The sequence below is a fragment of the Haliotis cracherodii genome, unplaced genomic scaffold (assembly GCF_022045235.1).
Source record: "Haliotis cracherodii isolate W230 unplaced genomic scaffold, xgHalCrac1.p SCAF_9, whole genome shotgun sequence".
Taxonomy (NCBI): Eukaryota; Metazoa; Mollusca; class Gastropoda; order Lepetellida; family Haliotidae; genus Haliotis; species Haliotis cracherodii.
Genome location: NW_027266343.1, coordinates 17,381,050 through 17,408,111, shown reverse-complemented (window position 1 = coordinate 17,408,111; position 27,062 = coordinate 17,381,050). Strand labels below are relative to the sequence as shown.

At 41.4% G+C, this 27,062-nt stretch overlaps 1 protein-coding gene across 3 annotated transcripts in view; it reads left to right on the top strand.

Annotated features, from left to right (window-relative positions):
- The window catches only part of LOC139453183 (uncharacterized), a 60,628-nt gene extending 36,448 nt beyond the window's left edge, over positions 1–24,180 (top strand). For all 3 annotated transcript variants that reach the window (XM_071234813.1, XM_071234814.1, XM_071234815.1), the window contains exons 2-11: positions 1,460–1,628; positions 3,493–3,581; positions 3,979–4,122; positions 5,219–5,411; positions 6,258–7,211; positions 16,772–17,035; positions 17,506–17,682; positions 19,251–19,339; positions 20,079–20,219; positions 20,940–24,180. In XM_071234813.1, the coding sequence (XP_071090914.1) occupies positions 1,479–1,628; positions 3,493–3,581; positions 3,979–4,122; positions 5,219–5,411; positions 6,258–7,211; positions 16,772–17,035; positions 17,506–17,682; positions 19,251–19,339; positions 20,079–20,219; positions 20,940–22,686 (3,948 nt within the window). In that variant the 5' untranslated portion in view covers positions 1,460–1,478 and the 3' untranslated portion in view covers positions 22,687–24,180. The remainder of the gene's footprint in view (positions 1–1,459; positions 1,629–3,492; positions 3,582–3,978; positions 4,123–5,218; positions 5,412–6,257; positions 7,212–16,771; positions 17,036–17,505; positions 17,683–19,250; positions 19,340–20,078; positions 20,220–20,939) is intronic.
- Positions 24,181–27,062: the final 2,882 nt, after the last annotated feature.

The window sequence follows — 27,062 nt, the reverse complement described above, 5'->3', positions numbered from 1 at the left end:
GCTCAGAGTTCGATCTCAACGGCAGCTGGTAAAACCAAGGTTTCCTATCCAGCCACGGTACTGAGGCTTTAATATTCTTTGACCTTTGGAATTTTGCCTGGTACTTTATATTTGCGCAACGGCTTTGGTAATAATGATGTATACAGCGTTTCAATCAATACCATGGAAAGCGAGAACGATCAGTTGTGTTATTTCGAAATGGGTGTCTGATACAGATTAGACTTACTGGAATTTCAAAGTTTTGAAGAGTAATTTCTCGTGTTATATGTGTCTGTGTTTGAGTGTTGATGAAAAATTATTTGCTGACAAGTCTGAGAGAAGGTCTGTATGTCTTCTTAGCTCACCTGGATTTTGTTCATGTACTTTGTGATGTTTCCAACATAAGAAGGGTTTGCAGAATTATCAAGGCTGTAGTTTGTTGTGAATAATTAGTTTGAATCCAAAGCTACCAAAATGAATGGAGTTACGCTGGTCTGAAGAAAAATGTTGTCAGTATGATCAGTAATGACCTTCAAACTTTCTCATGTCAGCAGCTGGATTTAACTTGAACTGCAAGTGCATTTGAAGTGATATTGGAATTAGTATTGATCGTCTTGATCAGTGAAGTGGAATGGCTTTGAAAAGGTCATACTCAACGGTATCTTGATACAGAGTAACAAATGTTTGATTTCTACATAACAGCCTGGATGTTGTGATCGTTCATTGCCACTGCCATCTGCTGACTATAAACAGGTTTTACCCTTCACGAGTTGTGGTCCTACAGTATTTGTCTTGTTTATGATTGAATTGAAAGTGTTTGCAATTCGTGACTCGTGGAGCAATGTCCATCTGAAGTTATTGAGGGGGACTAACTTGAGCATTTTGTGATCTGAATGTTATGGCAGCTGAGCTGGAATCGGGTTTGGAAATGTACCTAGGCAACTTCACTTCTGTAAAGAACTGATTCCTTTTTATGATTTGGATGATTGTGTGTTGTCATACCCTGACAGCATGGAATATTGTTGTCCACGGGTTTGTCTGGTCCAGACCTGGTTAGATTACAGATGGACAGTGATGCTTATGCCATTGACCATGGGTTTGTCTGGACCAGACCTGGGTGCTGTTGTACAAAGCGATCTTAGCGCTAAGGTGATTGTAACTCCCAAACTTTAACATAGACTTACGACAATCGTAGCGATAAGGTTGTTTTGAACAATGGCACTCTGGTTAGATTACAGATGGACTGTGATGCATGTGCTATTAACCACAGGTTTGTCTGGTGAGATGGCAGTGTTATAAGATGACACCAATGTAATGTCACTTCAACAATACTACAGTCCAATGCCGAATTCAATCTCATCCCAAGTTACATCATCCCACTTGGTACCCACAATACAACCCACGAGTCCATCAACTTTGTTTTCACCAATCTCCTCCAATTTTCAAGCATGACCATCTAATCGGAGTGTTTTTGTTTCAGCCGTGAGTAGGCAGGGATCATGCAGATCAAAGCTCCTCCCAGCTTCCAGCCGCTGGACGTCCGTAGCCAGCAGTACCAGCCTCCGCCGCCATGCCGGTCCCGCTACCGGAAGTTTGACCTCTACAGAGATGTGCAGCAGTTCTTTCAGATCGACAACCATGCCATTCAGGTAACCTACAGCCTCAGCTGTTTACTGTATGGCCAGGCAGGCAATAGTAGTGCAATGTGCCGGACCATTAGATGAATGGGGATTTGATGTTGTGGCTCAATGGACTTCTTTATTGTGTCATTTCCGCTGTTTCTGAGATGTGTAGAAAATCTGTACTTGATTACAGTGGTGTAATGAGGTATTGTTGGGTGAATGATAACATAAACATGAAATAGTTATGAACTGTTTTGCAAACCTAAACGTCTGATTACCGTATTCGACGTGATAAGCGCCCCGCTCCATTAAGCGCCCAGGGCGATATTTGTTAATATATTGGCAAGTTAACAATCCCAATTAGCACCCCTTCCAACTGATCAATGTACACAAGACTTATTTATTCGCGTATGATACACACTCAGGTGTTATATGCACCCTTAATTATGGGCAATTTAATTCTGGAAAAATATATCTGTCGTACTTAAACATTTCAGGTTGTCAGCTTAAACCATAAAATTTATCTTTCAACTCTGTTTTTTTTCACCAAAATGATATTCTAATAAGAGCCCCCTATTCCTAATTTTGAGAGTGCCCTGGGCGCTGATTACGTCGAATACGGTATGTGTCGTTATATGACCTTTTAGCATTTGTAATTGCCAGATATGGTGATGTGGAATTTTGTGCTATACAAATATTATTATTATTATTATTTTATTTTTAATAATAATAACAACTATTATTATTATTATTATTATTATTATTATTATTATTATTATTATTATTATTATTATATACGTACAATGGGTGCAATATATTACATGGGTACAATGTGTGAAGCCCACTGTTTTAGGACGTAGAGTTATTTCCCCTTGTACCTGTATGTAGCAAGCTCCTTCCCAGCGTGTGACACCTTCGTTACACTCTCGGTAACGTTGCTGCCACCAGTGCCATCTTGAAATTTGCCCTCTAAACCCAAATGCAGTAATGTTTATACTTTTGTTTATGTCTTTGGGAATGCCATCATTGTGAATTTTGAAAAGGTTTAAAACTGACCATATTTCCCAGAATTTCTTGTTTGTTTTATCAGATTGGTTCGAGATTGCAAAACGATCGTAAAATCACCAAAATTCCCCTTTACATTCTTCTATACCAATTACATGATAGTTGAAATGAAATACAAACTCATATTGACAAAGAAAATAATTAAGTTAGGGTATTCGGTGTCACATCAGTCGTCACTTGTTTGTAAACATAATGGTCCGTCGGTTGCGAGTTCAACTCCAAGCATAGTTGTGGCCACCTATCACAGTAGGGAGCTTTGACTTGTGGCAGAGATAGCATAGAGAGCTCCGCGAAAGGGATATCGCTGTGAGGAGCTTGCTGTATGCAGTAGTAGCATAAATCAGGCTCCTCTCTTAAATAACGAGCAATGAACACATAGATAATACAAGTGATTTATATAGTTCTTTTGATTTTTTCTGTTGTTTAACGCCACACTCAGATATATTCCAGCTCCGTAGATAATGAAGTGTGGACCAGAAAATCTAGCAGTTGACATGAGCATCGATACACGCAATTGGTGTATGATGACATGCAATGAACCAAGTAACCAAGCCTGACCACCCAATCCATTTATTCGCCTCTTTCACAGTGCTTGAAATAATTGTAAAACAAGACAATAGAGCAGTAGAATAAAACTGGCATGAGTCCTGACCAGTTATAGAAGCCACAAACATGCATTCATGAACATCACTGTCTGAGAGAACAAACTTGAATGTCATAACCCCAGCCACGAAATGGTAGGTGGGTGGGGTGCGGGAATCAATTCGGTTTATGCCAGTTTTTGTATGACGCTGAGTATGACTGAATGTGTGTTGTCTGTGTGCAGGTCGCCCAACAGGACCACGACAACTTCCTGGACCTCATCTGGCACCTGGTGTACAGCCAGAACTACCACTCCGACCTCGACAAGGCCAGGTCAGTCTACATCCATCTTCCTGCAGAACTTTCTCTCGATACTTCAATCACCTCAGGGCACGGGTGGCCTAGTTGTCTAAGGTGCAGCGATTCGCTGTGCAGAGTTGCGTCCCTTGGGCAAGCCAGAAACCTATGATTGTGGGTTTGAATCCTGGTTCGCCTCGATTATGTTTCTAGGTTTGTCAGCACCATACCCGTGCTTGTGGGTTTCACCAAAGTGGTAAACATCTAAGACCTGCATCACTTCAGGCTTTCCTCCCACATTAAGCTGACACGCCGCGATATAACTGGAATAATGTTAAAAGCAGTGTTAACCCAACTCACTCACTCACTTCAATCACCTCATCTTGTTGATTGAATGTACAGGTGATACATAGATATGCTTGTGATATTTCAGAGTTATTTTCCGCTGGATGACCTCGAAGAACATGTACACAATCTCGTTCCGTGAGAATGTCCGTGCTGGCAGCCCTGAGGAAGTGATTCTGTCCTTCAAGAACAAGCAGGGGACGTATGCCAGGATCTTCGAGACTATGTGCAGGTCAGAAATGTCCCTGAGATGTATTCTTGTTTGTTGGAGCACAACTAAAGACCACAATATTATGTACAATAGCGAGGCAACAAAAATACTGTTCATTTTTTGGAGTTGTATCCAAATCAGTCACTCACACTCACAGGGTAGTGTCATCATAAACTGGAAGGCTTTAGGCTAAAAACAAATAATAGTCTTGGTTCTCAGGCATCGCTCGCATCATCATAAAGTATGCCGCACGTTTTGTTTTTATTTCCATTTTTCCAAAACTTAAATAATCCTAATACAATGCACTGCTTTAGGGCGCATCTAGTATTATGGTCATCGTAGCAATAGGAGTGGGTATGCTTGTTCATATAAGGAGGCCCGTTCCCAGGTTGATGGTACACAACTGTTTCTTTGGGTACACACTATTTTAAACAAGCAAAAAAATAATAAAAACACCACCCGCCTACACTTTATTTGCAAAAATCATTGCCTGAGGACCAATTCTTCTTTTATTTAAGCCTTATGTAAAATGCAGTATGTAATCTGTTCCAAAGTGAGGTACAAATTTCATGTAGCCCGCAGAGAAATCAATCTTGGCAGCCTGCTTATCTTGCATAATATTATTGTGTTTCTCTATGAACCGATGTTTATCCTAATGCATTGTGTAAAGGGAAGTAACTCAGTATGTTTACGTTGTCTGCAACAAGTTTTGCTAACTCATTGAAACTGTGGACTTATATTCTGGACCTCTATGAATGAAAGTTGGTAAGATCAACTTGTCACCGATCCCTCATGGCATATGGTGTGATGTACCCTGTGTGTGAGACATATTCCCCTCGATATCGGATGACAATAAATATTGTCCTGGGGTTTGCTCCAATAGTATTTGAATCTGGGTATCCACTTAATTAGGAATGTATATTATTGGGATCATGACATGGACCCCTAGACTTTTATGCGTAAGTTTGAACACTGGAGAAGGATATCGGAAATCATTCGGATAATTGGATGTTGTATTTTCTGAGAGTAGAAAAAGAAAAGGAATGTTTCAAGTCTGCTGTGCAAAGTCCACAGGTGTTCAAATCTTTGACCATGGTTGGCCCCGGTCCTGTTTCAGGTTCTCTGGCGTGCAGTCTGTTGTGTTGACCGGTTACGCAAAGGGCCTAGACTACCGTCCCGGCGACAAGTTCAAGGGCAACGAGTACAACCATAGCTGGAACGGCATCCTCATCGACGGCAACTGGTACCTGGTGGACTCCCACTGGGCTACGAGGTACCTCACCTCTGAGAAGAATGCCCCAGAAAATCTGGTAAGTACCTACAGTGACTCAGTGTCAAGTTATCCACAAGGGATTATGTTTGTGTTCTTGAGACTGCTCCACTTCAAGCTGGTACACAAATTAAGATGTCAGAGTTGTGGTCAAGGGGAGATAATTCATGCATTTCTGCACAGGCACTTGTAGCTTATGATAAGAAAAAAAAACCAACAACATATCTTATTTAGCCATTCTACCTGTAATGATAGTACCTAGCTGATCACATATATGGGTGATTTATATGCATGATTTTTACAAGGACATAACCAGTGATAACTCTGTCATCGGTGATTTTTTGCGGAAAGTTGAAATATGTGGGCTGAAATCACACATGGGCAAAAGTCACAATATCGACAAACAATACCTCGGTCAAATGAAATTTAACTTGAAAATATTCTAAACTGACTTTGTAGAGTTGTTTAAAGTCTGTATGAATGTGTGCACATGTTCATAGTCTCAGTGTGATACACCTATGCTCCTATACACAAAAAATGTTCTTTTTGTCAGTTTCCCTGTTATCCAATAGTAATTTTCTTACACTTGCATCTGAAAAGCTGAACGCAATTATTTAGGGCTATAGAGTTTTTATTTGAAGTTCTAGTGATATATGTTTCTGACATTTTGTATCTGAGAGGTCTCCCGCTTTGTGCATCCATTACCCAGTTGTCTTAAGTTGACTTCATTGTGTGGTGGGGTAGCCTTGTGTATTCCCTCGTCAATGTAACCTTGGGTTTCATTCCCCTTAGTTCGATGTCGATTCCCTACAGCCTGAATATTTCTAAAGGCATTGTTAAGGCCTACTCAATGACTCTACAGACACGTTTTGTTTTTTACTTTTAGGTCTATGAGTACGATGACTTCTACTTCCTGACTGACCCCGAGCAACTCATCTACAGCCACTGGGCTCACAAGCCAGAATGGCAGCTGCTGACCGCCTCCATCGACCTGCAGGACTTCGAGAACCTGCCCCTGGTCAAGTCCTACTTCTTCAAGTGTGGCATGTTCTTCATCTCTCATCATGTCGGTGTCGTCCAGACGAAGAAGGGAAAGATCGCCATCACTGTCGGCTTCTCCAAGCCTACCAACTTCACCTACAAGATCGTCTTTTCTGATTCCAACGATGAGACCTACCAGGGCCAGAAACTGAAGAACTTCGCCCTCCAGGAGCACGGCAAGAACCAGACAACCACCTTCATCTTCAGGGCTCCTAAATCGGGCCAGTATTACTTCACAATCTTTGCTCAACTACTGACAGGGGAACTTGGTGTGAAGAACGTCTTCACTGCTTCAGCTGAATACAAGGTTGTCGCAGACACCGCTTCCAACGATGCGAAGCCCCTCCCCAACTGCTCTGACAGCTGCTGGGGCCCCGGTGTCGCCGTTGACCAACTCGGCATCGTCGCCAATCCTCCACAGGGCATCATCCCGACAACTGATGGCAGGGTGAACCTGGAGTTCAAGAAGACCCGCCCTGCTTTCCTCCTGGCCAAGCTGCGGAAGAATGGAGTTCGGGAGGAAGACCTTGAAGCGTGTATCCGAGATGACGACCAAGGCGACAAGATTTTGGTGACGGCTGACCTCCCATCCAAGGGCGAGTATGGTATTGAGGTGTACGGCAATGACCCCAACAAAGATGGTGACACATACACCCACATTTGCCAGTACTACGTCCACTACGCTGACCCAGCAGAGCAGAACAATGCCTTCTATCAGGAATCCCCGGACAAAGCTCGCTATTTCGGAGGCGGACAAGGAACTTTGGACAGACAAGGATATAACCCAGATTACTCAGGGGTGAGTGTTGTCACGCTTGCATCTATATTTAGTTTTAGTAGTCGGTCTTCTTTCCTATTTATATACATCCTGGGAAGGCAGACTGGCGAATTGATCAGTGTTTTTACTCTTCATGCATAAGGTATAAGATTTGTGAAGTCCATTCTCAGTCCACTCAGTCCTATCTGTATTAGGCAACTAACGGGATCAGGTAGGATGCGGGGTAGCCTAGTGGTTAAAACGTTACTTCGTCTCACCAAAGGGAAGAAATTTACCTTGTGTTCAGTTGTCAGTATCATAAAACTGGTACACAAAGTTTTATCATCCAAAATGTTTTTGAAATTGAATGGTTTGTAAAATTTTCATATCCTGGCATTATTCAATTGTTTGCCCTATATTGTATTGGTTTGTAAGAAACAGCTTTTAGTGAAATAATGGTTGAATGCATAACAGTGCCATGACTGAACTGGGGCCATTTCTAGCAAGTTGAACCACTAGACGAGAAAAACAGTGATAAACACAACTGAGTTCCACTAGTCATCTGTATTCATTTGGGGCAGTGGGGTAGCCAAGTGGTTTAAGTGATCGCTCATCACACTGAGGACCTTGGTTCTTTTACCCACATATGTGAAATGTGGAAGCCCATTCTGCTGTGCCCAGCTGTGATATTGCTGGAATATTGCTAAATGCTGTGTAAAACCAAACTCCCTCACTCACTCCCGCACTGTACACTTTCACTAAGGTATCCAGGATTTCCAACAACTGTGCTGGTGTAGTTGCACTATGGCCTTGTTTTCTGTAAGTTAAAAAAGAATATTAGTAATTATTAGATAGTCATAAAAATAATGAAAATGCTTCAACATGTACCAATTCAGAGAAATTGTTTCTGTTTCCTTTGGTTCTCACTGCCCAAATACGACCACACACAAAACAAGCTTTTTTTAATGTTATTTCCTGTGCTCTAGATTGTATGATAAACAACTCCCACTCGTTGTTCATTTCTTGTGAATTATGTCAACAGTTTGTACAGCCTTTTTGAGGATGTCAGTTAATTGTACAAGCTTTTAGGACATTTACCAGTATTTAGATAATGATGACAACCTGAAGACAATCTGACCTTGGCAATGTCAGACTCCAGGGGGGTAAGTTAGGTATTCTCATACTTTTCAAGTCGATTATCTGCACAATTTCTCCCAAAACCGACTGTCATGTTTCTCCTAGTTTTAGGTATGATCATTAGGCTATTGCGTTCATCTGCGTTGTCCAGCTACATTTATAGGGAACAACTCACTGGACCCTCTCCTCTAAAAAATAACGTCATCCAATTTAGGACGTCATCAAGTTATGAGCGCATGTTCAAATCTCCAGACATGACGTTATGATAGAACAATGTTCATTGTGAAATAAACCACCTTTCGTTCATCATTGTTCTTTGAGACCGCCTCTGTGGTCTAGTGGTAGAGCGTCCGCCCTGAGAGCAAAAGGTCCGGGGTTTGATCCCCGGCCGTGTCATACCAAAAGAAGTTAAAAGATGGTTCTTGTTGTTACCCTGTCTGGCGCTCGGCATTAAGGGGCTAAAACAAGGACTGGTCGGCTCGGAGTCAGTACACTTAAACCCCATTTCACCTCACCTCATTGTTCTTTGTGATTTGTGGCATAGCTATCTTATATTGTTTAATAGGACCAAGGTAAAAAAAACAATTACATGACTGGCTGTATATGGTTTATGTTTTCATGTTGATTTTAATAAGTGTTTAAGTTAGCCGAGTTAAATATGATGTCATTTTACATGGACAAATAGGTATTCACTACTTAGATATGTTTGATATATAACACGGCACTACATCTAAGATGAGGAAACTGTTGTGAAAGTTCTTTTACTAAATGGTTACTTTGTGGAATATGAAACCACTGTTAAAAATCATGTGCATAACACACATTGAGAGCAGGGGCATAGTTTCATTAGGCAGGGGTTCACTTGAAGCCGGAGCGGCCATAGCACAGGAAGTTGATTTGAACACGGAAATGCCGTTTACTCTGAGAGGAAGAGATTATGAACTCAAGTGCTCCATTTGAACTGTTGACAGTATCGTTGATTTCAAATTCCAATCTTTGTCAAACATATTTTCACTCCAGTTCTATCACCCTTTAAATGAGAATAGACTGGTCTGTTGTCTCAAAAAGAAGATTCTATGTGTGTGATTTAGGGGTGCTGCACCTGTTATTGAAACAGGAAATTGTTGGTGTCATATATGTTTCAAGGATTGTTTGTCAACATGGTCCGATGAGGTGGACCATCCCAAGTGAAAAGGATTGCATTTGTTAAAGTTGAACGGCGTATTTGAAGAGTATTAGATAATATTTCCACAATGACGTCTGAACCCAAACGCTATGTCTCACACATGGTGTTCAATGCAAGTATCTATTCTGCTTATTTCTTAAAATCAGAAAATTGATTCATGTGAGAAAAAGATATTTGATTAAGCCACATTAATGGATTGAAATTATGTTTGTATTTGAAATTGTTTGAAATCCTATTAGGCTTATTTGGAGGCACAAATCATGTTCAAGATTTCTTCAGCGTACATGAAAGATATTGATAAACAGAATATTCAGGTAGACAGCAGCCGTTTCATATCCATAGCTATGTTTTAGTAAAACCCAATCTTACAGCAAGATCCTGATCTGATGTTTACTGATAGTTGATTTAATCGCTCAGCTGGCACTTGTAACAAAGAGGACTGTCTGGCCCACTGAAAATGTCCGATTTTAGATTTAGGGAAATATTGGTATGAAAATTACCCAATATGTTCAAATGGTTGCCAAATAACTTTTTCTCTCTTACAAGTCTCGCAAGTTTTGGATTTCTGGCATCATCTAAAAGACTGAGCTGATTTTTTATACTTGAAAACAAAAATCTTAACATGCACAAGTTCATGACCCAAAAATTTACTTTATGTTTTCACTATTTTTATGTACATCTCAAAAGAAACTCAGCTAGTGTACTTACTTAAAAAAAATGCTACCTGTGTTGACATGAACGAGTCTCTTCACCTGAAGACGCCTGATAAATTATATTCCAATTATGATAGTTTTGCTAATTTTGAACTGTGCAGGGACTGTGTGACAAGAGCCTGTTGATTATGACTGTAGTGATACACTTTGTGCCAGGTGATGCATATTTACAAATTATCCTCTGATACTGGCTTCCACAGGAAGTACAGCACAGCTGATATCAAGCAATATTTCCTTTGAGATATGGCTACACTGATATTGCTTCACAATACTGGGCAGATAATTGTAATGTCATCGGTTTCCACAACGTCACAATCAAATGACATCGCTAATTTCTCTGCCACCGAGGCTGGTTAGCTGTACAGTTACACTCAAGACACTGGTTATTACTGTTTACAAACCGCCTCCGTGGTCTAGTGGTAGAGCATCCGCCCGGAGAGCGGAAGGTCCGGGGTTCGATCCCCGGCGGCGTCATACCTAAAGACGTTAAAAGATGGTACTTGTTGTTACCCTGTCTGGCGCTCGGCATTAAGGGACTAAAACAAGGACTGGTCGGCTTGGAGTCAGTATACTGTGTCTGAGTGGGGTATTCATGTTAAACTGCGGCATGGTATCTCAGTGGGCTAGTACTATAAATAGGCATCAGTCCGGACTAGTACAAACAGCCACACAAACACACACATGTACATGCACGTCGCTATATAAGTGCAATAATCTTTGACGCGACGTTAAACCCCATTTCACCTCACCTACTGTTTGAAAAAGATGGAAGAATGATTTTAGATGACAAATAGTCTCACCATCGTTTCTTTTGTCACTTCAATTCTTATCTACTCATGTTGATTAATTTGACACAGCATGATACATAGCATGATACATAACATGGTACATGCCATGATACATAGCATGATACATAACATGGTACATAACATGGTACATAGCATGATAAATAACATGGTACATAACATGGTACATGCCATGATACATAGCATGATACATAACATGGTACATGACATGGTACATAACATGGTACATAGCATGATACATAACATGGTACATAACATGGTACATAACATGGTACATGCCATGATACATAGCATGGTACATAACATGGTACATAACATGGTACATGCCATGATACATAGCATGATACATAACATGGTACATAACATGGTACATACCATGATACATAGCATGATACATAACATGGTACATGCCATGATACATAGCATGATACATGCCATGATACATAACATGGTACATGGAAACAAGATGCTTGTCTTGTTATAGCTGCATCATAAGATCTGTCTTCAAGGTCAGTGGTAACAAATTGTGTTAACTGACATTGAGTCCTGACCAACGTTTATAGCCTGATAAAACATCATTTTTTAATTTGAAATGTGTTTTCTTTACATTTATCTGGAGAAAGAAACATATTTTGGCAGTAACAGCAGTAATGGCCCCAGTGGGGAATGAGGTTTACACCTAGGTCCCCAGCAACCCATGCTGATCCTAAGAGGCGACTAACGGGATCGGGTGGTCTGGCTCCATGACCCAAATGGCGTGGATCTTTGCTCACAATATCGATCGCTGGATTGTCTGGTCCAGACTCGTTAGTTGTCTGGCCGGCGTGTGCTGAGTGTGGCAAAAACAAACAAAACCCAAACTCCAGAGAGTCTACCCCCAAATGAATCAGATAGTGTCATGTGTGCGTGTGTGCATGTGTGTGTGCGTGTCAACCCCAAATGGTAATGTCTTGTACTAGTTATACAGAGTTACCTCCCTTTGACTAATTGGATCATGTGTTGGATTTAGGTGAGGATATCAGTGGCAGAATAGTGGCAAAGTACTTAATGCTTATTGTATTAAAGGGTTGAATAATTAGGATTGGGGGATCCCAAGGTGTGTCACCATATCCCAACAGTGTTGCTGCTGCTACCACTGTTTCACTTGCCCATGCTCAATTGATTGAAACATTTATTTTTTAATGTCTGACCAATCTTTGTGTCTTTAAAAAATGCGAACACATTAACTGGTGTATATATTGAAAATAAAACGAATATTATATGTTCGGATAGACTAAATAAACATATGGAATGAAATTCATATTGGACATTCCTTTGAAAGTCAATACGCAAATGTCTCTCAGTGTTCTCTGCCAACACTGGCTCATATTCAAACACTTTAAACTCCACTGCTCCAATGTGATCAACCATTTCTTATTACTGTAAGGACATGGGGCTATTAAAAAAAAATTGTTCCAGATAATACTAGAAAAAAATAATTTTATCTCAGAAAAATATTTCAGAATGTATACTTTGTGTTTCTTGGAGCGGTGGTTGAAAATACAGTCTGTCATAATTTACCTATTGAGTTATTGCCCCCACCCCGAGAATGTTAATGGGTGGTCCTGGATAGGGTTCTGCTGACCCAGGTGAGTCAGGTCTTCACTGCTCAATTTTCTGTAAAGGAAATAAAAACTGAGGACCCTTATGCACATATCCTTCAGATCTTTTCACTATTCAAATCATTGCAATCCCATACTAAACTATGTCAAAGGCATTAAATTTAAACTTACCGGTAGCACTTTTGAGAGCCACCTGAATGAGCTCACTCAAGCAAGAAGCAAACATTCAGATTGTTCAGCCACTCTGTCCTCAAATTCTTACCTTGTGACACAGAAATGTTGAAGTCCCAGAATAACGTGAGACTATTTAAACACAAAGATAGGGAAGTTTTATCTGTTTGCCACATATTTGGTGATAACGAAATTTTGACGCAGGTCGCTGATACCTGAGTGTGCTTCGTTTGACCTGTGTTGTGTGTTGGTATTTACGAGATTATTTCGGCTGCTCGGACATGTATGAATCCTGGTTGTGTGTTTGGACAGTGCTTCACCTTAATCTGATGAGTGGTCAGATGTTTGTTTTATAACAAGTAGACATGGATACACTGTCTATGTCACTGCTATGAATCATAAATTGATATATTCATAAAACTGGAAATACCTGGGCAACAACGCCTTGTTTTCTGTGGAGTAAGGGAGAAATTTGTCAATTTGTCAAGTATGCAGCGGGACAATAGAATGGAAAAGGTGAGAACTGTCTATTGATTAATTGAGTATGTAAATTGAAAGGATAATTTGTATGTGAATTCATGCTGACCTAGAAAATTACTAAAAGCTGAGGCTGCGCGTTTCATAGTCATTCTTCGGTGACCTTTTTCATATTAATATGAAAGGGTTGAAAGACTTTCATCAACCACAATTTCTGATAATGTGGTTTCCTTGAATATGTAATCAGGGCTCAATTTAGCTATATAAGACTTGCACCAGTGCAATTATTGAAAAATGCAACCTCATATTTATGTCTCCATGCATCAAGTGCAGGTAAACAAAATTCAAATTTGTATCTGACTAAGCCTTACTTTTCCACACAACAACCTGGTTTTCATATTAACATGCACTTGGTGCAAGTTAAAGCAAGTTCATCAAATTGAACCCTGATTATGCAAAATTTAATTCTCTAACAATAAATGAATATTCAAACAGGTGGCCTTTTGTCCATGTTATCAGTTGAAGCCAAATGTAAATACTGCTATGGAAAGATTTGGGGCGGTCAGGTAGCCTAGTGGTTAAAGCTTTCGCTTGTCACGCCGAAGACCCAGGTTCGATTCCTGACGTCGGTACAATGTGTGAAGCCCATTTCTGGTGTCCCCCGCCGTGATATTGCTGGAATATTGCTAAAAGCGGAAAACAAGTGTTTTGTTCATAAGGTAATAAGGTGTTTTTTGTACATTGATTCCTGAGTTTAATGCCACTTTGAAATAACAAGACAGCATCCAAACACTGCATGAAGCAACAGCTGATGATTGATTAGTTTAGCGGGATATGTTTACTTGACAACAGCTTGCCTTCTGTAATGTAGTGTAGAAAATGTCCCACTCTAGATGGATGCTGGAATCATGGTTGAGGAGGTAAAATAAGTAGGACATTGCTTTTGCAAATATTGGTAAATGTTTGTTAAGGTATGTAGATGAATTACAGTTGTGTTTGTTTATTGCATTGTATTACATGCTCCGTAATGTTTCAGTGTTCAAGACTAAACACTGGTTTGCTGGTCTGAGTCTAGTATATTTCTTTATGGACTAGTTAAATACTGGTCCGGTGATCTTCTGTTAAAGTAACCTAAGCTTGTATAACTTTTGAAATCAGCAACAGATTGACTCTAAACTCAAAGCCACACCAGCAACCTAAACAACCCTGTGTGATAGTGGTTACCTTCTGAGCTGATTTCTCATTCTGATTCGACCCATGAAGATTCCGGGGTAGAATAGGTCTTCAGCAACCCATGCATGTCGTAAAAGGTGCCTATGCTTGTCGCAAAAGGCGACTAACGGATCGGGTGATCAGGCTCGCTGACTTGGTTGATGCATGTCATCGATCCCAATTGCCTGGATCGATGCTCATGATATTACTCAGTGGATTGTCTGGTCCAGACTCGATTATTTACAGACCGCCATCATATAGCTGGAATATTGCGGAGTGCAGCATGGAACAAACCAAATCTTTCTGATTTGGCACGCTCACTTGTTTTGTGAACATAGTAAAGGATTTATACCATTTTTGGTCAGCACCATTGTGTCCAGTAGAGATTCAGCAGTCCCTCCATCTGATCACCCTACTGTAACCCATTATCACCTTCCCCCACCCCTCATCCCTCCCACCTGACAGTTCCCTTACCCCACCCACACACAACGTCCGTCCATCTGATCACCCTACTGTAACCCATTACCACCCACCCCTCACCTTCCCCCACCCCTCATCCCTCCCACCTGACAGTTCCCTTACTCCACCCACACACAACGTCCGTCCATCTGATCACCCTACTGTAACCCATTACCTCCCACCCCTCACCTTCCCCCACCCCTCACCTTCCCCCCACCCCTCATCCCTCCCACCTGACAGTTCCGTTACTCCACCCACACACAACGTCCGTCCATCTGATCACCCTACTGTAACCCATTACCACCCACACCTCACCTTCCCCCCGCCCTTCATCCCTCCCACCTGACAGTTCCCTTACTCCACCCACACACAACGTCCATCCATCTGATCACCCTACTGTAACCCATTACCACCCACCCCTCACCTTCCCCCCACCCCTCATCCCTCCCACCTGACAGTTCCCTTACCCCACCCACACACAACGTCCGTCCATCTGATCACCCTACTGTAACCCATTACCACCCACCCCTCACCTTCCCCCACCCCTCATCCCTCCCACCTGACAGTTCCCTTACTCCACCCACACACAACATCCCTCCATCTGATATCTAATCCCACAAGGCAAATACTAAACAATTTGCACACAGTGAAATGACATGAGGCTGGTTTAAACACAGTGACATTTGTTGAAGTGTTAGATGCGCTGTCTGCAGTGAGTGAGATATTTCACACTGACAGACTGAAATGCTGTTCAGTTGTCAGTAGCAGGACATGGACAAATACAGCTGGCATAACAGCTCGTTTCTGCAGCTCGTTGGTTGACCTGGGTGGCACCTGTTTCAGAGCTTGCCCACAACACAAGGAAAACTTGGAGCAAGATGAGCTCTGATAACATTCAATGAATACAATGAATACAAATGAATACAAATGAATGCAAATGGATACAAATGGATACAAATGAATACAAATGAATGCAACAGTGGTCAATGAACATAGCAGGATAAAGTTCTGCAACCTGTGAAAAAATCACACCCCTCATCATTAGGACTTGGAACGACAGTTCCACTTAACAGGGCAATAGAGGTAGTATTAAAAAATAATAATGATTGATATCCTACAGTATGATAACAACCATGATGATTGGTCCTGTAAATGTCAAAATGATACTATTCATCTGAAATAATGATAATACAGATTGATATTGATGTGTTTATCATGATCTTAAATATTTTGATAATGATAATAATAATGATAACAAAAGTATGTGATCGTGACTACCAGTTGTCGGACTTTCATTTTTGTGGAAATCTCGGTGGCTGAGTGGGTTAGATCGCTGACTTTGTGTGCTGGTGATTAGGAGCCTCACTCTGGCAGTGTGGGTTCGAATCCCGGGTGAGACTTAACCGAAAAAAGTATGAGAATCTGTACTTTACTAACAAAGTGTTATCCCAAATATATCATTTGATACATTTGACCACTTTCTAAAATGGCATTGTATGTGTTCATAATAATAATGTTGTAATTTGAGCCAGTCTGGGTTTTTTCCAGGCCAAGCATCAGTTTTGCAATTCGTATTTAACTATAGGTTGACATGTCCTCACTGCTCCTGTTGGGGTTTTGCCAGATCAGGGGTTCACAATGTATAATCTGAATATCGTATCTGGAGGAATCAGATCATTGCTCATGCACTCAACTATTGGTTTTCCTGGACCCAGAACTGACAGGCTGCCATGATATAGCTGGAGCATCAAGATTAAAGATGTGACACAAGATGCTTTCCCCATTACAAGAGATGTTATTGCAGCCAGAACTATTTCATGATCTTTCTCCTTTCTTACAGTTGTCACAGCAGACGCAGCAGATGAATCTAGATGGAAGCGACTTTGACCCCGCCAACCTCCCCCCCCCTCCCCCGGAGCTGCTGCAGCAGCAGTACCTGTATGGCACCGTCCCCGACAGTCGCCAGCAGGCGGTCTTCAACAGCCAGTCCTACCCCGGAGGTCAAGGTCAGGTCAGCTACAACCCCGTGTTGGGAACTGTTCAACCGACCCCTCAGAGCCAGAAGGCACAGGTCTCCAACATTCCTCAAAGCAGACCACTCCAGGTAAGATCAAGTAGAGAACAATCGATCTGTCACACTGTCACAAATGACCATTTCATTTTCTGGGTGTTGGCTGGGGAGTTTTACTGTATTCCCCAGGGATACAATGTGTGGAGCCCATTTCTGTTGTCCCCAATCTGTGAGATTGCAGGAATATTGCTAAAAGCATCATAAAACCATACTCACTCACTCAAGACTGTCCATTGAAATTGCAGGTGTTGTTAGTATGTTGATGATTGTCAGTAAGAAATGGATATATTTCAACAAAGAAGGATGGGTTTGACAAAAATTATATTTTCAACAAAATTGTTTTTTTCTTCAATTTTATGAAAGACAAACAAAAGACACAAGCAAAGTTTGTGACCATTGGTGCTGTGATCCAGCAGTGTCTTCTGCTGATGCTGTACAGGTGATGATCCAGCAGTGGCTTCTAGTTCTACAGATACTGTACCATTTCAGTGTTCTTGTTCCAGGTTCAGAAGCGATCCATGGGTCAGCAGCCCCCTCAGACAGACAAGCAGTTCAAGTTGATCCCCATCAGACAAGACAGCCAGACCCCCGATCCCCTGCCCGCCCCAATCCAACAGAAACCCACCCTAGAAGTCATCGACAGACAGGTTCTGGAAACACTTGACGACCATGCTATCCAGGCAAGTGACCGCCATCTTTCACGCTTCTTTTCAGATACAATAATAGAGCAGTTAAAAAGTATTAAGACATATGGCCACACTGCCCCTAAAATTAGACGTGAAAATGTTGACATCCTGAAAAATGAAAAGCGCAAACTCCAGAACCATTACGTTAATGTTATCGACACTGCACAGCAGAAGTTATTTCATTTTGTCTTACTACGATAGTGATACTGTTAATTTTTTTGGCTTTTGGGTAGCCTACTGGTTAAAGCGTTAGCTCGTCACACCGAAGACCCGGGTTTGATTCTCAACATGGTTACAATGTGTGAAGCCCAATTCTGGTGTCCCCCCGCCGTGATATTGCTGGAAATTTTGCTAAAAGCAGTGTAAAACCATACTCACTCACTCACTCACTCATTTTCAGAGTAAAAAAATGATTGTGTGAGCTGTTATTTATTGACTTCAATTTTTAACTTGGAAAATATCATTTCGACATATGGAAACCTGTGAACACCCACCCCAAACTTAAGAATTATGATTTTCATCCAACATCAAACTTATAAACTTTTCCCTAAATAACATTATTGCGCCTTGTATGTTTGGCAAGTGTAGATTTAATGGAAGAGTGCCTGGCAACAAGGATAAATTGGCAAACAGCATCACTCTTATTACCTACAATTATTGTCTCTCTGGTTGTTCTGCCAAAAATGATTTATCAGAAAATACTTAAGTAGAGTAACTTGGGGAGGGGCACTTGTCAACTCAGTATATTGGTACTTGAAGAGTTCGAGGTAGACTTAAATTGGTTCAAAGAGGCGCATGTTTGACTTATTAAATTTCAAAATAGAGAATTCCGGCACAAGATGTGACCTGAATTATGAATGCAAGGATTATGAAAGCCAACTTAATCTGTGCAGATTACAGATGAAGAGATTATCAATAATCCATTTTGCAATATACTGTATCAGGCAAATTAGTCTGGTCTATACCAGATTGTTTGTGTCTCCTCCTTATTTCCCTGTGTGTCTCCTCCTTATTTCCCCGTGTGTGTCTCTTCCTTATTTCCCCGTGTGTGTCTCTTCCTTATTTCCCCAAGTGTATCCTTATTTGCCTGTGTCTGCTGCTTATTTGCCTGTGTCTCCTCCTTATTTCCCTGTGTCTCCTCCTTATTTCTGAGTGTATGTGTCTCCTCCTTATTTCCCTGAGTGTATGTCTCCTCCTTATTTCCCCGAGTGTCTCCTCCTTATTTCCTTGTGTCTCCTCCTTATTTCCCCGAGTGTCTCCTCCTTATTTGCCTGTGTCTCCTCCTTATTTCCCTGTCTCCTTATTTCCGAGTGTATGTGTCTCCTCCTTATTTCCCTGAGTGTATGTCTCCTCCTTATTTCCCCGAGTGTCTCCTCCTGAGTGCATGTGTCTCCTCCTTATTTCCCTGAGAGTCTCCTTATTTCCCTGAGTGCATGTGTCTCCTCCTTATTTCCCTGAGTGTATGTGTATCCTCCTTACTTCCCTGTGTTTCTCCTCCTTATCTCCTCCTTATTTCCCTGTGTGTCTCCAACTAATTTTTTGTTTTTTTGCTTTGTCAACAGGTTTCAAAGAGTGAACACAACAGTTTCAGAGATCTGGTTTGGGATTTGATCTACTCCAAAAATATCACCAATGAAATTGAGAAAGTCAGGTGAGTTGTGGTTTTGGAATGAAGAAGGGCTGACATTGTACGTTGTATAACATTTTCCTGGGGTGAACATTCTACTGAGTATTTTGAGGTCTTCGTACAACATTGTACCTGGTATCTAATGGTGCAGCATTGTTCTTTTTAATACATTGTATAAAGTGGGACATTGTACTGGGCTGTAAATTTACTCTCCTGACATCATACTGAGTTATATGTTGTATTATGCCTTTTGTAGACTGTATGCATTGTATATTGTAAGACATTGTACTATATTCTGTACACACTTTGTTCATTTTGCACCATGGTACTTGTGTATTGTATTCTTTATACCGTGGAAGATGTGGTGGGCCTTTGCTCATTAAAAAATCATGTGGGATCACAAATTAAAAACAACTGATCAAATGCTCCAAATTAAAAAATATGACAAAGTAGACACAATTTATGGATAACAACTTCTTTAGTTACTGTTAAGGCGACGTTTCGGTCTTTCTTGACAATGGTATAAGTACTGAAACATCATTTTAAATTAAAAAATCTGAGTTTAACAAAAAGTTGGAATCTGGCGCAACAACGAAATTTGAGTTGTAAAACTTGTTTCATGATAATGCTTAAAAATACAGAATATTGGTTGTTTATTTATATATTGTTTCACTTTAGGGGTCGGCCCTGAGAACCTTTTTTTTTTGCCAGACCGAAACTATATAGTTGTCACTGACATCTAATGTTCCTTCTTGTTTTGCAGAGTTATTTTCCGTTGGTTGGCCACCAAGAACCTGAAGGAGATGAATTTTGACAATGTGGAGAAGGGCAGCCCCGAAGAGGTGCTGATGGGCCTCAAGACCGGCAAGACAACATATGCTATGGTGTTCGACACTATGTGCAAGTACGTGTCACAATATGGAGAAATATCCTTATGGACAACACACCATTTGATACTACATTTTTGGAGGGTGAAAGAAACATATGAACAAAAATCACCCTACCCCCCAAACCCCCACTCCCCTACCCCTACCCCACCCAACCCCCCAGGTGAGGTGTTGCAGTGCACCTGCTGATCATTCATGGGTTTATCGCCCTAAATGATTCGATATGTCAAGTCTGAGTTCTCCAATTGCATACAATGTGGAATGCTACAGGGGTATGATTTGTTTGTTTGTTGTTTTCCGCCACACTCAGCAATATTCCAGCTATATGACGGAGGTCTGTAAACAAGCAAGTCTGGACCAGAGAATCCATTGATTGATATCATGTGCATCGATCCATGCAATTGGGATGCGATGACATGCATAAACTAAGTCAGCGAGCCAGACCACCCGATACTGGTAGTCGCCTCTTACGACAAGCATTTACGCCTCTTGCGACAAGCATGGGTTGCTGAAGACATATTCTGACCCGGACCTTTACGGGTCTAATGGGGTGTAAAGTCTGTACATGTGCTTACTTTCAAACCCCCTTTGGGGCTTCAATATCCACTCCTTGTACAGGACAAATAAATGGGGAAAGGGTTTCTCACAGCAGCTGTGATGCTGTCCAATATTGCTGTGTATTGTGTGATGAAATCATATCATCTGTCTAAAATTTATGAATATTTTCTGTTTTTCAGTTATGCTGGTCTCCATTCCAAGATCATCAGTGGTTATGCCAAGGGCGCCGACTATCGTCCGGGACAGAAATTTGAGCCAGGCAGCAACCAGCACTCGTGGAACGCTGTATACATCTATGGAACGTGGTGTCTGATCGATGCTCACTGGGCTGCAAGAAGAATCATCGGCAAGCAGGCAGCATCCGAAGAATTCCATTACCAACTCGACGAATATTTCTTCTTGCCTGATCCTCACCAGCTTATCTACACTCACTTCCCTGATGACCCCAAATGGCAGTTGTTAGAACGTCCTATCAACCTGGAGGAGTTCGAGAATATGCCCCACATGAAACCCCAGTTCTTCAAGTATGGTCTAGAATTTGTCACAAACAGAACAGCCGTCATCTACAGTAGAGGTGAAATCAACATCCGGTTGAGATATCCTGCTCACAAGATGGCCGTCGCCTTCAACTTCACGATATCCACCGAGGATGGGGAAGAGGATATGCGTGGGATGAAGCTCAGTCGGTTCGGTATGCAAGAATCAACAGGTGGAATTGCATCATTCAAGCTTCGTCTGCCAGAGAAGGGGTCGTACATCTTGTATATCTACGCCAAGGAAGACATCCCAGAAAACAAGGAGAACGTGTATGCTCAGGTCTGTGAGTACAAGATCGTTCAGGAAGAAACCCCCAAACCTGCGTTTGAACCCTTCCCACCATGCTCGTATCTGACCTGGGGTCAAGGTTCGGCCTTCTACCGATATGGCCTCAACACGTACCAGAATTCCGCAACAATGGTGACGAGAGATGGCAAAGTTGAACTCCAGATCCGTATCCCCAAGAACATGCAGTTTATGGGCAAGTTGAAGCATTGTCAGATGGACGACTCTGAGCTGGAAGGCTACATCATCAACCGTGTCGTTGGTAAGACCGCTTTCTTCAACGTCACAGCACCCATGAGAGGAGAGTATGGTCTTGAGATCTATGCTAATGACCCCGCAGCTGAAGGATCAACTCTGTACCACATCGCACAGTACCTGATTCAGTGCCATGAAGATGTCAAAGCAACACCACTGCCCAAACTGCCCCCAGGGTACCTTGGAGCACAGCCCAAGTTCGGCGAGTACGGTCTTTGCACAGCCAGCCACAACGACCCTGTTATCCACTTAGAATGCAACACGGTTACGATCACCATCAAGTCGGAGAATGTCTTGCGAGTAACAGCAAATCTGATCAGCTGCGATACTGAAAAAGATCACCCCGAGTATGTCTTCTCCCACACCAAAGGATCGATGGTGACCTTCATTGTCAACCTTCCCCTAACTGGGTTCTACAAACTGCAGCTCTATGCCATCCCAGCCTCGGACAAATCCCAGCAGTTGCCCGGAGTCTACAACTACTTGATCAACTGCCAGAAGCTGACACAAGCCGTGTTCCCCTTCCCGAAACAGTACGCTCAGTGGAAGGAGGGTTGCTTCATGAACGAGCCTGGCATCATCCCCACCACAACAACGTCTACGGGACAGCCGGTCAACATTTCCCAGCTTCCTCAAACCGTCAACTTCCGTGTCATCATCCCTCGCGCCGAAGCTGTCGCGATCGTTAGCGGAGAGAAGTGGACACTCCTGGAGAAGCTGGCTGGTGACGAATGGGCTGGAACCCTGGAGGTAGCTCAATATTACGGTACAGGCACCAAGATCACCCTTAACGCCAACTACGGCGGGGACTCCTCCAGCTATAACACCCTCCTGGAGTATAACGTTTAGTTTCCTCTTTTGATAGAGCATAGTTATCCCCATATATGCTGAAGTTTTTAAGCAATACTGCCTTAGATAACCTCTGTATATTGTTACTCCTGTATATGTAGTGCATTGTGATACTGTCAGACTTTGCTTGTTGATAACTCTGTATCTCTAATGCATTTATCCCTGTACGTTGAGTTGCTATGGCAGCAAAGTAAGTGAAGTCGCCTTTTGCCTTGCCTTCTGTTTCGTTGGTTCATGGCACATGTAGGGGAGATAATTCCATTACTGTCAAGGGCAGACCACGATGTAATTTTGTTTCTGGTTAATGTATATAACTATTTATATACTTGCTTTTTTTATTTTCCATGTTAGAAAGTAACCAATGATTTCAAAATGTTAGATTTGAATTTTATAATTTAATTGTTTAAGATTTTCCCTAGATAAATAACTTGTTGTGGTATATATATAACAGTTAATGTCCTTTTCAGATCTTTCAGATGCTATGTCTTTCAACCAATATTCACATGTAATTTCTTTTGCCTATGCACTCAAATGAAGCAAATCGCATTAATATACCCTCCATTTTGAGATACCCTCCATAAAGCCTATATATGTTTACATTAGCATATAGTATATGCCTTTTTGCTTACAGTACCAAATTTTGATAAAAATAAACTGCATAATTATCCAAAAATATTTCTTTCAGGGAAGTCTTTGCATTGCTTTAAGGATATTTTAGAGAGTTTAAATTATTATCCAAATTGTACTGATTTGTATCAGAACATTTAGCATTTCCAATAACCCTGGGTTGACATTTTTAGGGCTATCATGTGTACATGATTTTCATAGCTTTTTAGCAAGTTATGACTTTGTAATCTGTATTTTCATTTTTCGTTCATGACATTTTGGTGCAATTTAATTGTCATCTTTATTTTATCTGAATAAACATAATAAAATTCATCTTCAATTTCTGATCTGATTTCCATCATTTAAACATTAAATATCTGATTTTTTTGTTTGCTATGATTGGAACGAACAAAGAATGTCAGTATTGTTAAATTCTTTATGTACTTGTTGTGTTGTTTTAATTTTGATACTAGCTTTTTCTAATTTTACTTATAAGCTTCTGCTTGAAAGAATGTTAGGGGACATCGTGTTGAGGTTACATGGTACAATACTTAAGTTCATATGGAAATACTGATGAGGAACATTATTGTTTTGATTTCTTGAGATCAGGAATGATAATTGGTAAGGAGAATGTTTGACATTGTTTAAGAGACTTACAAAATATTTCTGAACTGCTGAAATTTATTTTCAATATTCATAGAAAAAGTTGTTCCCCGTAAGTATTTCCATTTTTCCTTTTACCCTTGTTTAAGCTGGTGCTAGGCTGACATGGCTGTCCTAGATTGTCTGAGGCAGATTAACACTGTAATTGGATGAACATAATTTTGTCTGATTTAGATTATCTTATATAGCAGTCTTGCTGCAATAAAGCTTACTTCAACTCTTGAACATCATATTTTGTCATGCTTCATATTATTGAGACCTGTGAAGATTCGGGTTAGAATAGGCCTTCAGCAACCCATGCTTGCTGTAAAAGGTTACAAACCTTGCCGTATTAAAGAGGCGAGTAACAGGATTGGGTGGTCAGGCTTGCTGACTTGGTTGATACACATCATTGTATCCCAAATGTGTTGATCGATGCTCATGATATCAATCACTCGATTGTCTGGTCCAGACTCGATTAATTACAGACCGTCATTATATAGCTGGAATATTGCTAAGTCTGGCGTTAAACAACAAACAATCAAATCATATTATGAAGATTCTGAATCTATGATTTATAATGGACCTTTGCAGGGTTTTACATGAAGCAGAAATGTGGTTCAGTACCCACAAAAATCTAAAATGGACACAGAAAAATATATATTGCATCCTGAGAGACACACAGTAATATTCATCGTACCAAGTTCTTGACAAGAAATAAAGGTCCTGTAATTAAAGTAATTATCAAATCTTACATCAAAATGATGGGACAGAACAATGGCCACTGTGACGTCACATCGCAGCACGACATGCACGTGCAGTATGCCACCCGTGCATCTTTCAAAACGCAGTATCTGTACACAGCAGTTGTTGGTCTTTAACATCAATTTCATTGCATTGTTGAAGCAGGATATGTGTCTATGGCACGAAGACAGTTATCAGAGGCGAAAAGATGGTGTGTTATTGGTATGCATTCGACAGGCATGACCTACAAAAGTATAGGACGTCAACTAGGGTGTCATTATACCGTAATCAGCAGTCTGGTACGAAAACATGGGCAATCCAATGATGCATGGGATCTCCCATGGTCAGAAAGACCTCGTATAATGTCAACCATTTGCAACATCTCCTGTTCTGAAGCGCCAATGGTTACCCAATAGACGGATGTCAACCAGAACAGTGAGGACTTGACTGAAATCGGCGGGGATGAAGTCCCGAAGGGTAAACAAACGTCCCTTCCTTGCCGATCATCATTGGAGAATTTATTTAGCATTGAGTTTTGGAATCTCAGGATTCAGGAAGAGCCCATTGGTGCAATGAGAGAATGTTCCTGCTCTGTATCACGGATGGCCGATTGAGGGTTTGGAGCCATAAAAATATGGCCAAATTTTGTACAGGCTTATGTAATGCCTCACTGGTTTGTCTGGCCAAGTTTTGTACAGGCTTATGTAATGCCACACTGGTTTGTCTGGCCAAGTTTTGTACAGGCTTATGTAATGCCACACTGGTTTGTCTGGCCAAGTTCTGTACAGGCTTATGTTATGCCACACTGGTTTGTCTGGCCAAGTTTTGTACAAGCTTATGTAATGCCACACTGGTTTGGTCAGGTTCTGTACAGGCTTATGTAATGCCACACTGGTTTGTCTGGCCAAATTTTGTACAGGCTTATGTAATGCCACACTGGTTTGTCTGGCTAAGTTTGGTACAGGCTTATGGAATGCCACACTGGTTTGTCTGGCCAAGTTTTGTACAGGCTTATGTAATGCCTCACTGGTTTGTCTGGCCAAGTTATGTACAGGCTTATGTAATGCCACACTGGTTTGTCTGGCCAAGTTTTGTACAGGCTTATGTAATGCCTCACTGGTTTGTCTGGTCAAGTTTTGTACAGGCTTATGGAATGCCTCACTGGTTTGTCTGGCCAAGTTTTGTACAGACATATGTAATGCCACACTGGTTTGTCTGGTCAAGTTCTGTACAGGCTTATGGAATGCCTCACTGGTTTGTCTGGTCAAGTTTTGTACAGGCTTATGGAATGCCTCACTGGTTTGTCTGGTCAAGTTCTGTACAGGCTTATGGAATGCCTCACTGGTTTGTCTGGCCAAGTTTTGTACAGGCTTATGTAATGCCTCACTGGTTTGTCTGGCCAAATTTTGTACAGGCTTATGGAATGCCTCACTGGTTTGTCTGGCCAAATTTTGTACAGGCTTATGTAATGCCACACTGGTTTGTCTGGTCAAGTTCTGTACAGGCTTATGTAATGTCTCACTGGTTTGTCTGGCCAAGTTTTGTACAGGCTTATTTAATGCCGCACTGGTTTGTCTGGCCAAGTTTTGTACAGGCTTATGTAATGCCACACTGGTTTGTCTGGTCAAGTTCTGTACAGGCTTATGTAATGCCACACTGGTTTGTCTGGCCAAGTTTTGTACAGGCTTATGGAATGCCTCACTGGTTTGTCTGGCCAAGTTCTGTACAGGCTTATGTAATGCCTCACTGGTTTGTCTGGTCAAGTTTTGTACAGGCTTATTTAATGCCTCACTGGTTTGTCTGGTCAAGTTCTGTACAGGCTTACAGAACTGGGTTGACTGGTCAAGGGTCGCGGGTCACACAACCTGTTTGTCCATGGCCACCATGGTGCTGACCCTTTTGTTGATATTTCCCCCAAACCACTCCAATCTTATACAGAAGTCATATTGAAAATCGTGACGCTGCGCTGTAGGTCACCTTGGCAGATGACAAATTAAGAAAGTGAAACTTCCGAATGGAAATAATTTATGCGGAACCAAAACTGAATACAGAATTCAAAAACATATTTAATATGCTTTGTACGATTCTAAGGGCGATGGGTAATGAAAAACAAGGCTTTTAATATTGCATTACTGTTACTATTCTTTTTATCATTTACAAATTGAGTGAGGGAGTTTGGTTTAACGCCGCTTTTAACAGTTTTCCAGTTATATCACGGCGTGTCAGCTTGATCTGTGAGGAAAGCCCGAAATGATGCAGGTCGCACCACTTCGGTGAAACCCACGAGCACGGGTTTGGTGCTGACAAACCTAGAAACATAATCGGGGCGAACCGGGATTCGAACCCACAGTCATAGGTTTCTGGCGTGCCCAAGGGACGCAACT